The sequence below is a fragment of the Panicum virgatum genome, chromosome 4K (genome assembly GCF_016808335.1).
Source record: "Panicum virgatum strain AP13 chromosome 4K, P.virgatum_v5, whole genome shotgun sequence".
Classification (NCBI taxonomy): domain Eukaryota; kingdom Viridiplantae; phylum Streptophyta; class Magnoliopsida; order Poales; family Poaceae; genus Panicum; species Panicum virgatum.
In genome coordinates, this window is record NC_053139.1 from 17,594,169 (window position 1) to 17,607,126 (window position 12,958).

The following is a 12,958-nucleotide window of genomic DNA, read 5'->3' on the forward strand; positions in this document are numbered from 1 at the left end:
CTTGCTCCCGGCCTAGAGCATCTTCTATCTTTCTTTTATTTATTTATCCAAGAGGGTAGTTTATGTGTGTGTCACACTACCTCCTATCATGTTATTATCTTACCCCTGTTTATGCATGAGAATATCCAATCTAGATAAAGTTCATCAACTAGTCTATTTCTCTTCACTCACCGCCTTCCCTGCGGAAATATAAATGACACCCCGGTATATTCTCGGGTAAAATGCTACAGCAGTATTCCGTGGGTGGGAAACGGGAAAACAAACTCGATATTCCCCCGTAGTACTCACAGTAGTCGGAGGAGTGGGTGGGAAACGGGAAAACGAACTCGAAATTTCAAACCATAAATTCAAAATCTCGAGTTACTATTCATAGCACTATTCAAATTCAACTGACACTATAAAATTTGCGGCACTATTCAAAATACGAGGTACTATTCAAATTCGGAATATGAACAGTGCAATAGCACTCACCAGGGAGTGGATTAGGCACCCAAATTGCTACTATTGAAGGCACTAGTATGGTGGATGAAGCACCTTGCTCTTTATAGTGTGTGGATGGTGTGTGACTAGTGGACGAGTGCGTGATTATTATGACTGTGGAGTGCGTGATTATTATGACCGTGATTAGCGGAATATGGGTATGCGTGCGATTCTCAGGATCTTTAGCAGGCTTGCGAGGCCAAGGGTTCAGCAGGCGTGTGTGCAGATGGTTGTGTCTGTCCTACTCGGTACTCACCATACGCATCGCGAGTTTGCTTCGAAAGCAGCTAATTCTTTCCCAAACAGCACCCTAGCCACAGTGATACGAGGCGAGGTTCTATCGTCTCCCCAGGCAGTTCCACCCGAAAGGAACACTTCTCTATGGACACGGGCTCTCTTAGACGCCTCTCCCTAGGCTAAACGAGAGCAACTCAATGTAGAGGTTTCTCCTACAGGGTCCCTAGCATAGAAACTCTCCCCATTTAAACAGGCTACGGCAAAGCAGGGATTTTCAAAGCAAAAACTGCTCCATTTCCACAAACAAGCTTACATATGATTTTTCCTTTCGGGAAACCCCAAGCGCTTACACCCGCTAGGCAGATTAACTTACAGGCTACTGACGATCACAACAGGCTCCCTTATTTCTATATTACAATGGGAGTGGTACTAATTAAAGTGGAGTGGTGGTGGATGTGTTCTGGGTCTTCGGGGGTCGGTGTCTTCTCTCCTCTTCTTGGTCCGGCGATGAATGTGTGCGTCTGGCTTCTCCTTTTATTGACGGGAGGAGCCTTCTGGCTTAAAGAAGCGCCTGGACACTTGGCGTCTTCAATTATTCTCCTTTACTATTGCCTGGACAGCTGGACGGCACTGCTGCCTTCAATAATTGTCCTGGCTATAGTAAAATTTACTGTTTATTCCTTTTGCTTTGTCCACTTCTGCACAATTTTCTTCACGTGATATTCCCTGGATATATTCGGGAGTATAGTCTTCCATGTCCGAATGATTGATGTCGCAGACATCGAGCAAACACTCTGGCATGTTGGCATGTTTATCCCTCCGCGAAATTGTTGATAATACTTTATCAACATTAAGTGTATAAAGACTATACTTGATTGTGCAAATCCGACTCCATTAATATTAATGGGTACCCTGGGTACTGAATATTAATCAGTACCCGAGCCAACCAACGCTTCCGACGCATCGATCGGACCCGCGCGCGCACGTTCCCTCGGCACGGAAACTTCCCTTGCGTCGTGGATGTCCCACCCTCCCCTGTGCGCTGCCCGGTTTTCTGTTTATCGAGAAAAAAAAATTATCCGCGTTGCCGGTTGGCCGCTTGACTTCACGTGACAAACCAAGACTTCTGGAGCACATGCACGAAGATCGAAGAGGCAAGCAATCGTAAGCCCCGCAACAAACACAATTTTTTTTGGCTCATCTCTACCACGTGAAAAAAATAGAATTTACAATTTGAGTACATTTGTCTTGACGCAACGAGTACATCTCAAAGGCCATCAGAGCTAGCATTTTGGAAGTTGAAAATATTCATTTTGTGATGACCAGTTCACGCAAGCTACGGTGATAATCTCAGATAATTTTCAAGTATAATAACTCTTCAACTAATAAAAATAGCTAACTATAATGACCAGTTCACGCAGACACTTTGCAGGATTATATATTAAATGCAAGTGCCATTTCCACTTGTGGGTGCCAATCTGAACAAAGTATACATAAAGAATTTATAGATCGTGAATCTAGAAACTTGACAGTGATTGGCATACAAGTGAAGGGAAGAAACATGTGTACACCAGCCTTCGCCTGCATCAGGCACAAGCATAAGATTCCTTTGGAATACATCGTCAAGTCATAAGAGCATCTCTTGCCGGCTGCTCAAATATAAGTCTTTGTTTTATATTTTTGGGCTGGCGTATAAAATTTATGGGTTTGAAATCTTCTTCAGACTTCAATGAGCCCGACCATCTGACTAGTGGGATCCAGCTGTCAGCGAAAGACCCCGTCCCCCTCTGCTCGCGGCCGCGCCCGCCTCGCCCCGTGGCCCGTGCCGCGCCGGCCAGACCCCTACAAGCTGCTACCCTTCCGCTTCCCCGTCGCTCTCGCTGGCCCTCTTTCCTTCCCGGTCAGCTTCCCCTCCGCCCAGGCCGTCCTCGTCTGCGGGAATCCAGCTCCAGCTCCGTGGCCGTGGCCGTGGCGGCCGTGCCGGTTCCACGACGACTCCGACATCCTCCTCTCCCTCCCGCTGCTCGCGCACGGCGACGCGCCGGTGCCGGCGCCGCCTCCCTTCCGGTGGCCGACCAGCCGCACGCCTCGCTTCAGCCTCAGCGTCAAGAAGCCGGTTTGTGATATTGTCAAGAAGCAGCTTGCACTTGCTGATGGCACTGAAGTTTGTGGCTACTCCAAGTTCCAAGATCTTGGTGCTGAAGCAGCTTGCACTTGCACTTGCCGACGATCTCTGGAGCATCTTTGGGCAATTCATAGCTCCAAATAGTTGAAGGTACACTATTTCAATTCATGCCTTGAGTTCTCAATTTTCAGTTCAACAAAGTAGTTCAACAAAACTAATTGAATTTGTTGGTGCGGCAGATGTTGAGGTCCGAGAGGCTTCAGCGGTGGCGGAAGGAAGAGGAGGATTCCGATGAAGATGATGTCGTCTTCCTTGGTGCTATGCTTGCGGCATTAAAGTAGTTCAACAAAGTATTATTTCTTATTTGAGATGGCTGAATTTGGTCTGCAAGCTGTTTTGTATCTGACCCTGAAGCAGCAAACTAGTGCATCTAAATTAATTTGCCGTCTATTTTTATCAAACCTTGGTTGGACTCCAACTTGTTCATGCAATTCTTTTCAATTTTGAGTGCTGGTGTAGTGGCACCAGATTTGATGTTCCTTTTCATTCTGGAGGAAAGAAGATAATGCCGTTTCTTGTTTTCATTCTGCATCAGTAGTGAACACTTGCTAATAGTCAAACGAAAATAGTGCATTCAGCTATGGATGGTTCTTCCTATTCTACTTTGTAACACTTTCACTAGCTGTGATTGTTTTTTATGGTGTACTTGTTCCATGGAGTAGCAAATCTGCTCATAACATTGTATTGTCTCTGGAGTTTCACATTGCCTTCTGCATATACGAGGAACTAGAAATTAACAGATGATTTATCTACTATCAATTCAAGACAGAAGTCAGAACCAAATGGTTACAACTCCAGTTCTCTTTGCCAACATCTTTTCCGGAGCCAAAGATGAGAAAGGGCAAGCACAAGGGGAAGGGAAAACAGAAGGGAGGCAGAAGAAAGAGGCGTTGAGGAAAACACTTTTGTGACCAGTTTTGTATTAAGATAGATGAATAAAACTTTAGATGACACCTTGTAATCATTCTGGCATTAAGATATTTGTACCTTGTTCTGCTAGAATCTTGGAAGCAATATTTTGGGCTACAATTGTTCTGCTGGAATGAAACTTTATATTTGTACCTGATACGATTCTGGCATTAATAAAATGATTGTTTGTATATTAGTATACCTTGTATCCTTTGCAAGCACTTACTGTAGTATAGTTGAGAAATTTTCAACTCTGAATCTTCCTCCATGCAAGCACTTACTGTCATTGGCTCAGGTAGATACCCCTGCACAAAACTGTCAAAACTGCACTATTGTCTGTCATGTCCTGTCCAAACTACAAGTAGAAATATAGCTTGGCCTGGCTTCTGAATGTGAAAAGGCGACACTGTCAGTATTGCATAACAATGTCGATATCGAATGAACAATTTCTTCAGTTATTTCTGTGCTGATGGCCGTCTTTGCTATATTTCTGCAGGATGTTCACTAGCACTTGCATGGTTCGATCTGAAGCCACAGGCCTGGGATCAGCGAGACAATGAAGCCACAGGCATGGGATCAGCGAGACAATGAAGATGGATCGATCTGAGGGCCAGACAGCTTGTCATGAGCTTCTTGTTTCATTCTATTATTTTTGTTCTTCTGGTTGGATCCCCAAGCCAAAGGATGTGTGCGGACATTTAGGTCTTTTAGCAGCCCAAAGGAGATGCTGAGACTGCTTCAGTTAACAATGTTGATATTTCTGTTGTAGCAAACATAGCATTGCCTCCAGTGTTGTACTTGTAGCAAACAAATAAGATGCTACCGTGCATCAAATAAAATGGAATCTTGTTACTTATTTGGATCAGCCCTTTGCTGCCCCCACTGTCAGCTACTTATGTCGATATTTGTGTTTGTTGATGTAACAGAAATGTGTGTATGGCATGTGTGTCAGCTACTTTTCATGTGTGCACTTAAGATGGAGGACAACAATAGCTACTCAGGGAAGCATACAAGGATAAAAAACAATAGCTGCACGAACGGGAAGTTCTTGCATTGCAGCACATGTTGCATTGCAGCACATGTGCTCCTTTCAACTGCTGCTAGTGACACCGGCACTTACAAGCAAGAATAAACAATGCTGAAACTAGAACAAAATCTTTATTCCATCGGCAGCTGTAGGATCATAATCAGTGAACAATAATCAGTCCGAGCCCAAGGCAGACAGGAAAACAAGAACAGTCAGCACCAGCCAGCCCAATGCCAAATGACTAGGTTCACAATTCTCCCATGATTGTGTGCGAAACTTTCCACTTGAATTCAATTATCATATAGCATTTCAGAAACAGATAACTCGCAAGTACATTACAATAGATGTTCAGGTACAAAACTGCATCAGGTAGACCTAAATAAGGAGCACACAAAACTCTGAATTTCCCCAAATCCTGATTTCAGACAATGGCGTTTTGGACGCCCCGACCTGCAGGACCCTGCCCGGCGGCAGCGCCCGGCGGCGCTCCGTCCACCGCTCGGCGTCGCCCAGCGGGTCCGCGAGCTGCTCCCGGACCGCCTCCCGCACCGCCGCCGCGGCGCGCGCGAGGGCCTCGCCGACTGGGGCGTCGCGGAGCCCGCCTACCGCCGTCCTCGCGTAGCACGCCTTGGCACAGTTGCCGAAGAACGCGGCCGACAGCGGCGGGCGCAGGCGCGCGCGGTAGTCCGCGGCGAACATGAGGTAGGCGTCGGCGGTGGCGTCGTCGAGGGCGTTCTTGGCGCGAACGCCGGACGTCCAGACCAGGGACGCGACGGCGGCGTAGGTGGCCCAGTCGCGGCGGCGGCCGCGGTGCGGTGTCGCCATCGGCGCCCTTGCTGTTGTGCCGTGACATGCGATGCTTCAGCGGCGCCCCGGCCAGGTGCGGCGGCGGCCTGGTCCGGCTCAGCCCGTCGTTGTCGGTGCCCCAAGCCGGCCGTCCGTCCCCCAGAGGGGCGGATCCATCCATGGCTGGGAAAGCGAGGTCCCCGTGTCGCGAGCGAACCAGAGGAGAGGGGAAAGAGGAAAAAATAGAAGTGGGCCCACGTGTCGGGTGGGAATAGAGGGCCTCAACTTCTAGGGGCTCTGGGCCAAAATTTAGTGGCCTGCACAAAATGGTAGTCCGTTTAGGGGTCCGACTGGAGTTGTTTTTTCCACCTAGGAGACTAAAAAACGGAATAGATGCCCATTTAGCCACTGGGCTGGAGATGATCTAAGGGTTAGGATGGATCAAATTGAAGGCATACAAAATGGATGTCTCTGAAAAACGTGAACCATCATGCTAACAAGAATCTTCCACACTTTGGTCGAGATATTTCAGCCTTCACCATCGTCTCACAGCTTGTTTGGAAGTCTTCCATAACACGACCAATCTGCTGTAATGTGATCTTAGAGCTGCACGCAGAATGGTCAAGCACCCATTACATGCATACTATGACAGGTTTATTACTACTATAGAATACTACAGAACAGGCATTTCTTTCAGGCCATTTGTCCATTTGTCCTGATTGGCTTTGAGCCCAGGATAAAAGGTGACTTTTGTCCCGGGTCCAACGGCTAGCTGGACATGCGGGGGATAGGGGTCTTTTGTCCCGGTTGGAGGCACCAACCGGGACCAAAGGCACCCCTTTTGTTCCGATTGGACCGGTTGGTGTCTCCAATCGGGACAAAAGGCCCTTGGCCCCCTTATCCCCTTCCCTCTCCCCCGCCCAAGCCATTCAGCTCACTTGTTCTTGTTTTTGCTGTTCTTGGCTCAGGAGAGGAGAGAGAGTTTTGGCTCATTTCTTCACCACATTTGTGAAGATCTTTTATTCCCCTGTCCATCCATCGGCTCTAAAGGTTTGGAGCTTATTTTTCTCTTCTTCCATTGCTTGTGTAGCTCATTTCATGCTTTAGAAATAGAGAAAATATGTAGCTCATTTCTTGAACATTTAGATTGCATATGTAGATGTGATTTTCTTTTAGATTTAGATGAGTATGTGGATAGTAGAAATTTTTAAAATGAGTGTAGACACTTCATGTGATTTACTTGTATATATGACCATATTGTGGATAGTTGATTTTTGTATTTATGAATGAATTAATGAAATGAGTATATTAGAATTTTTTTATTATGAATGGATTATTTTGACACTCTAGTGATGTATTCGTTCATGCTCACACTGAAATCATCTAGAAGCTTAAAAAATCTTTATTTCGAAACAAGTATACGTCGTTAATCTCCATTCAACGGTGATGGCACTACATTTCGGGGATACACGATGCGTTATAAGGACGTCGCCAATGGGCTGGTCGCAACACCAGCACTTGCGGTTAATACGAACATAGCATTTGGCACAGTCAGCGTGGCCGTTGTTGTACTGAGAGCATATCAACGAGCATGCTGCCTGTGCCAAGTGCTGTGTTTCTATCAACCGTAAATGTTGGTGTTGTGACTGGCCTATTTGTGACATACTTGTACAGCACCGTGTCCCCGCGAAAGGCAGTGTCATCACCACAGGGTTGAGGTTACCGACATATACATTTTCTGAAATAAAGTTTTTTTTCTTCTAGAGGGTTTCTGGATATTGAAAAGAGTGTTCTTCTGGAACTGAAGGGTGTCAAAATAATTAGGAGTTATAGAGATTTCGTCTTTTTTATATGATTTCATTGTTATTTGCAAGAGTTATTAATTTGATCATTGTAATTGTAATAGTAAATAATATTGTGAAAAATAAAGGTATTTTCCAGTAAAATATGGCTTCAGCAGCTGGAGAGAGTGGCGCCGGTGGGGGTGATCATTGTCCTTTTGGAGAGAAGGGCACAACTCGAGTAGGTCGTCGGTCCAAAAAACCTAGTGTTTTTCATAGGGCAGCGCTCCGTTATTTGGAAAAAGAATATAGAGAATGTGTGGCAAGGGGCGAGGAACCTCCGTTTGATCTTGAGGATTTATTACGGCTTCGTCACCACCAAACTCGGAGGTTTCAGCTCTGCCATCTTCTTCTGTGCCAGCAATAAATCCGTTATAGCATTCTGCGTTCCCACGCAAGGACGGTTGAAAACCTATGTGTTATCCGAATTTTTAAGTTTCATGTTGAGTACTCCTTTGTTAAGGTCTGTAATGGATTAAATATTCTTTTTAATTAATCAAGATGTATGATGGATATTGCAGATCTTTTAATTATTCATGTTATCTTACATTTTGTTTAATTTAGGTTTGATATATTTTATTTATTCGATACGTGTAAAGAATTCAAATCGATTTCTTTAAAATACAGATTGACCGGCAATGGATGTACAATGCTGACCGACGTTCGAACGAATTCATTGAAGTCCTGCATTATTTTTTGTCTGTGGCTGAGGCAAACAAGCAGAATGGTTTTATGTGATGCCCGTGTGTTCATTGCAACAATAACAAGAATTACTCATCTTCAAGAATCCTACACAGCCACATTTTTGCAAATGGTTTCATGGAGAAGTATGTTTGTTGGACGAAGCACGGAAAACAGGGGGTTACCATGGAAGACAATAAAGAAGAAGATTTTGACGACCACTTTCCCGGGAATGCTGGATTCGGTGCATTCGATGACGATATTCCCATGGAAGAGCTCGAAGTAGATGTAGCAGAAAATGATCCCAGCGACGATCTGGGGCAGGCATTGCACAATGTGCAGACAGACTGTGAGAGTGAAACAGAGAGGTTGAAGTTCCAGAAGATGTTAGAGGACCACCGTAAGTTGTTGTACCCAGATTGTGAAAATGGATTGAAAAAACTTAGCACCACCTTAGAGTTGCTGCAATGGAAGGCGACAAATGGTGTATCCAACAAGGGATTTGGTGAATTACTCAAACTTGTTAAAAAAATACTTCCTAAGGACAATGAATTGCCTACTACAACGTATGAAGCCAAACAATTTTTTTGCCCTCTAGGATTGGAAGTGCAAAAGATACATGCATGCCCCAACGACTGCATCCTCTACCGAGGAGAGTACGAGAATTTGGATGCATGTCCCGTATGCAGTGCATTGCGTTACAAGATTAGAAAAGATGATCCTGGAGATGTCGAGGGGGAGCCTCCCCGGAAGAGAGTTCCTGCGAAGGTCATGTGGTATTCGCCTATAAAATCACGTTTGAAGCGTCTGTTTAGAAATAAAGATATTGCTAAATTGATGCGATGGCACAAAGAGGAACGCAAGAAAGACTCGATGTTGAGACACCCCGCTGATGGGTCGCAGTGGAGAAAAATAGATAGAACGTACCCTGAATTTGATTTGGATGCGAGAAACATAAGGTTCGGTTTGAGTATGGATGGCATGAATCCTTTTGGTGAGATGAGAAGTGGTCATAGCACTTGGCCTGTGACTCTTTGTATGTACAATCTTCCACCATGGCTCTGCATGAAACGAAAGTTCATCATGATGCCAGTGCTTATCACGGGCCCAAAGCAGCCCGGAAATGATATTGATGTGTACCTAAGACCATTGATCGAAGAACTCTTATTGCTTTGGGGCGATTAAGGTGTACGGATGTGGGATGAATACAAACAAGAAAACTTTAACCTACGAGCATTGCTGTTCGTAACGATCAATGACTGGCCTGCTCTTAGTAACTTATCAGGACATTCGAACAAGGGATACAAAGCATGCTCACATGTTTAGATGATACAGATAATATATGGTTGACTCACTGTAAGAAGGTTGTATACATGGGTCATCGTCGGTTTCTTCCCATCAGGCATGCGGTACGAAAGAAGGGCAAGCATTTCAAAGGCCAAGCAGACCACCGAACAAAACCGATGCACCGTAATGGTAAACACGTCTTCAACATGGTAAAAGATCTAGAAGTTATTTTTGAAAAGGGACCTGGTAGCCAATCTGTTCCGAACGAAAACGGAATGGCGCCCATGTGGAAGAAGAAATCTATATTTTGGGAGCTAACATATTGGGAAGTCTTAGATGTTCGTCATGCAATTGATGTGATGCACCTCACAAAGAATCTTTATGTCAACCTGATAGCATTCTTGGGAGTTTATGGAAAGACAAAAGATACAGTAGAAGCACGTCAAGAATTGCAACGTATAGAAGAACGAGATGCCTTACATCCACAACAGCGAGATAATGGACAAGAATACTTAAGTCCTGCCAGCTATACTCTTAGCAAGGAAGAGAAGGAAACCATGTTTGACTGCTTGAGCAGTATAAATGTTCCATCTGGATACTCATCCAATATAAAAGGAATCTTAAATTTGGCAGAGAAGAAATTTACAAATCTCAAGTCCCATGACTGTCATGTGCTTATGACCGAACTTCTTTCGGTTGTGCTGTGGGGGATTCTGCTTGATAACATCCGGTTAACCATCGTGAAGCTATGTGCCTTCCTCAACGCAGTTTCTCAGAAGGTAATTGACTCGGAGAATTTGATAAAGCTGCAAAACGATGTGGTGTAATGCCTTGTTGGCTTTGAGCTGATATTTCCATCATCTTTCTTCAACATCATGACACATTTTCTAGTGCACCTTGTGAGAGATTGATATCCTCGAACTAGTATTTCTACACAACATGTTCCCATTCGAAAGGTTCATGAGGTACTCAAGAAATGTGTTCGTAATCGAGCTCGTCCAGAAGGAAGCATCGCCAGTGCCTACGGAACTGAGGAGGTCATTGACTTTTGTGTTGATTTTATTGATGACTTTAAACCGATTGGAGTCCGTGAATCGCGATATGAGGGGAGACTAACTGGAAAGGGTACAATAGGAAAGAAATCTTATGTCTGCACAGATGATTTCTCATTCAAGAAAGCGCATTATGCGGTTCTTCAAAAATCATCCTTGGTTGACCCGTATATCGAGGAACACAAGAAAATTCTGCTCTCCGAATTCCCGAAAAAGTATGAGGCATGGATTACACGTGGGCACATGAACACTTTCTGCAGCTGGTTGAGGAAGCATCTAATGCATAATATGGATATAAGTGAACAACTGTTCTTATTGGCTAGGGGACCATCTTAGAATATCTTAACATACCAAAGGTACGAGATAAATGGAAACATATTTTATATGATAGCCCAAGATAAAAAGAGTACCAACTAAAATAGCGGTGTTCGTATGGATGCCACGGACAATAATAAAAAAAGGACACATATTACGACTACATTGAAGAGATATGGGAGCTGGATTACAGTCCCAATTTAAAGGTGCCTCTATTTCGTTGCCAATGGGTTAAGCTATCTGGAGGAGGGGTAACAAAAGATGAGTATGGGATGACAATAGTTGATCTTAACAATCTTGGGTATAGAGACGAGCCGTTTGTCCTAACTCAGGATGTCGCTTAGGTTTTCTACATTAAAGAGATGTCCAGCAAGCCAAAGAAGGGGACAAACCAGCAAAAGGATCATGAGCCTAAGCGACACATAGTTCTATCAGGGAAGAGAAACATCGTTGGAGTGGAGGACAAGACAGACTTATCAGAAGAATATAATAACTTTGTTGCCATTCCACCTTTCGAAGTAAATGCTGATCCATGCATCCTGCTAGCCAATAATGATGCTCTATACTTGCGCCGTGATCATAATAAAGGGACATTTGTTAAGAAAAAGTCTGTTACCGCTAATCTTTCATGTACTTGAATCAGTTTCTATTATTATATACAAAAGTAATGACAATTCGAATAGTTTTATTATATATGTACTGTACCTTTATCCTTTATGTGTTATATATATATATATATTATTTTTTATAATTTTCAGTTAATTATCAGACCCAAGTATAATTTTCATACAATAATATGGATTACTCAACTAATTTTATTTATTTCATAAAATTACATTCATATTAACACACTATACTCTCTCACTAACACACACAATCTCACTAACACACACTATCTCTCAAACTCACACACTACTCATTAATATCATGAAATTGCTTAATTTTATGTAAAATTCACTTTTTAAACGTTAATATCGTGATAGAATCCACTTTCTGTCGAAAAGCAACAGTTTGAAAAAATTTGTTCACCTAATATATTTTTGTATGGTCAAAATAACAAATATGATTTCAAAAAAGTTAGATATTTCGTTGACCCAATCACTTGAATGAAAATTAATTGTTTTTTTTTGTGTGTATCAAGTTTATATAGAGATAAGAAATTTTGTTCCATAATTTTTGGAATCATAATTTTATTAACTGAATTAACAAATAAAAGCCTATTTTAAAAGAGAAGTAAAAAGAAACAAAAACAAACATAAGATTTGGTGGGAATGAAGGAAAACGGGCCCCTTTTGTCCCGGGTGGTAGATCCACCCGGGATTAAAGGTGGGCTGCGGGTGGGGAATTTTCCCGGCCCGCCCAAAAACACCTTTTGTCCCGGGTGGAGCCACGACCCGAGACAAAAGGCCCTTTTGTCCCGGGTGGTGGCTGCACCCGGGACAAAAGGCCCTTTTGTCCCGGGTGGTGGCTGCACCCGGGACAAAAGGCCCCCCCTTTTGTCCCGGGTCGTTGCTCCACCCGGGACAAAAGCCCCCCTATATAACTCTCCTTCTTCCTCGCCCCTTGATCCCCCAACACTTCACGATTTTCTTGATTTCCACCGATGAGCCGTCGTCACACTGCTCGATCCGACGCCTCCTTCTCGCCATCGTCATCGTCCCCGAGCGCCGCCGTCCACTGCCGCCAGAGGACGCGCCGCTCGAGCTTCGCCGCCCCATCGCGCCGTCATCCCCGAGCGCCGTCGTCGCCGACCACTGCTCCTGTGCTGGCCCCGACCTCGCCCTAAACCTGTGCGCGCCCCCGTAGCTCGCCGGCCCCGCACCGTCGTCCCGGACCCCGCCCTCGACCTCAACCCGCCGCCGGCCCCGACGTCGCCTGCTCCCGTGCCGGCCCCCCGCCTCGAGCGACCTCCACCGCCGCCGGCCCGACCTTGACCGCTGGCGCGCTGCACCCCTTGGCCGCCGCCTCAGCTCGCCAACCCGACGCACCACCGCTGACGCCGGCCGGCGCCCAAGGACGTAAGCCCTTTGCTGACGTCAGCAATACTATGTGCTGACGTCAGCTTTTTTTTATTATGTTAGAAATAGATAGGAGTTTGTAGAAAATAGTTAGAAAAAACGTAGAATCATGAAAAATAGTTGGAAAATTTTATTTATTA

At 44.7% G+C, this 12,958-nt stretch overlaps 1 protein-coding gene and 1 long non-coding RNA gene across 2 annotated transcripts; one reads left to right on the forward strand and one right to left on the reverse strand.

Moving 5' to 3' along the window:
- The first annotated feature begins 2,505 nt into the window (after nt 1–2,505).
- LOC120703347 lies at nt 2,506–4,007 on the forward strand. The gene is made up of 2 exons (XR_005686909.1): nt 2,506–2,992; nt 3,082–4,007. It is a non-coding gene; the product is annotated as an uncharacterized LOC120703347 (long non-coding RNA).
- A 1,206-nt stretch (nt 4,008–5,213) lies between these two features.
- Nucleotides 5,214–5,663, reverse strand: LOC120701983 (hydroxycinnamoyltransferase 4-like). Its single transcript, XM_039985769.1, has one exon. It carries the CDS (start codon nt 5,661–5,663, stop codon nt 5,214–5,216), a length of 450 nt encoding a protein of 149 aa, XP_039841703.1.
- Between the last annotated feature and the right edge of the window lie 7,295 nt (nt 5,664–12,958).

Excerpts from the sequence above, each read along its gene's own strand:
- LOC120701983 (XM_039985769.1), bottom strand. The coding sequence starts at position 5,663 with ATGGCGACACCGCACCGCGGCCGCCGCCGCGACTGGGCCACCTACGCC.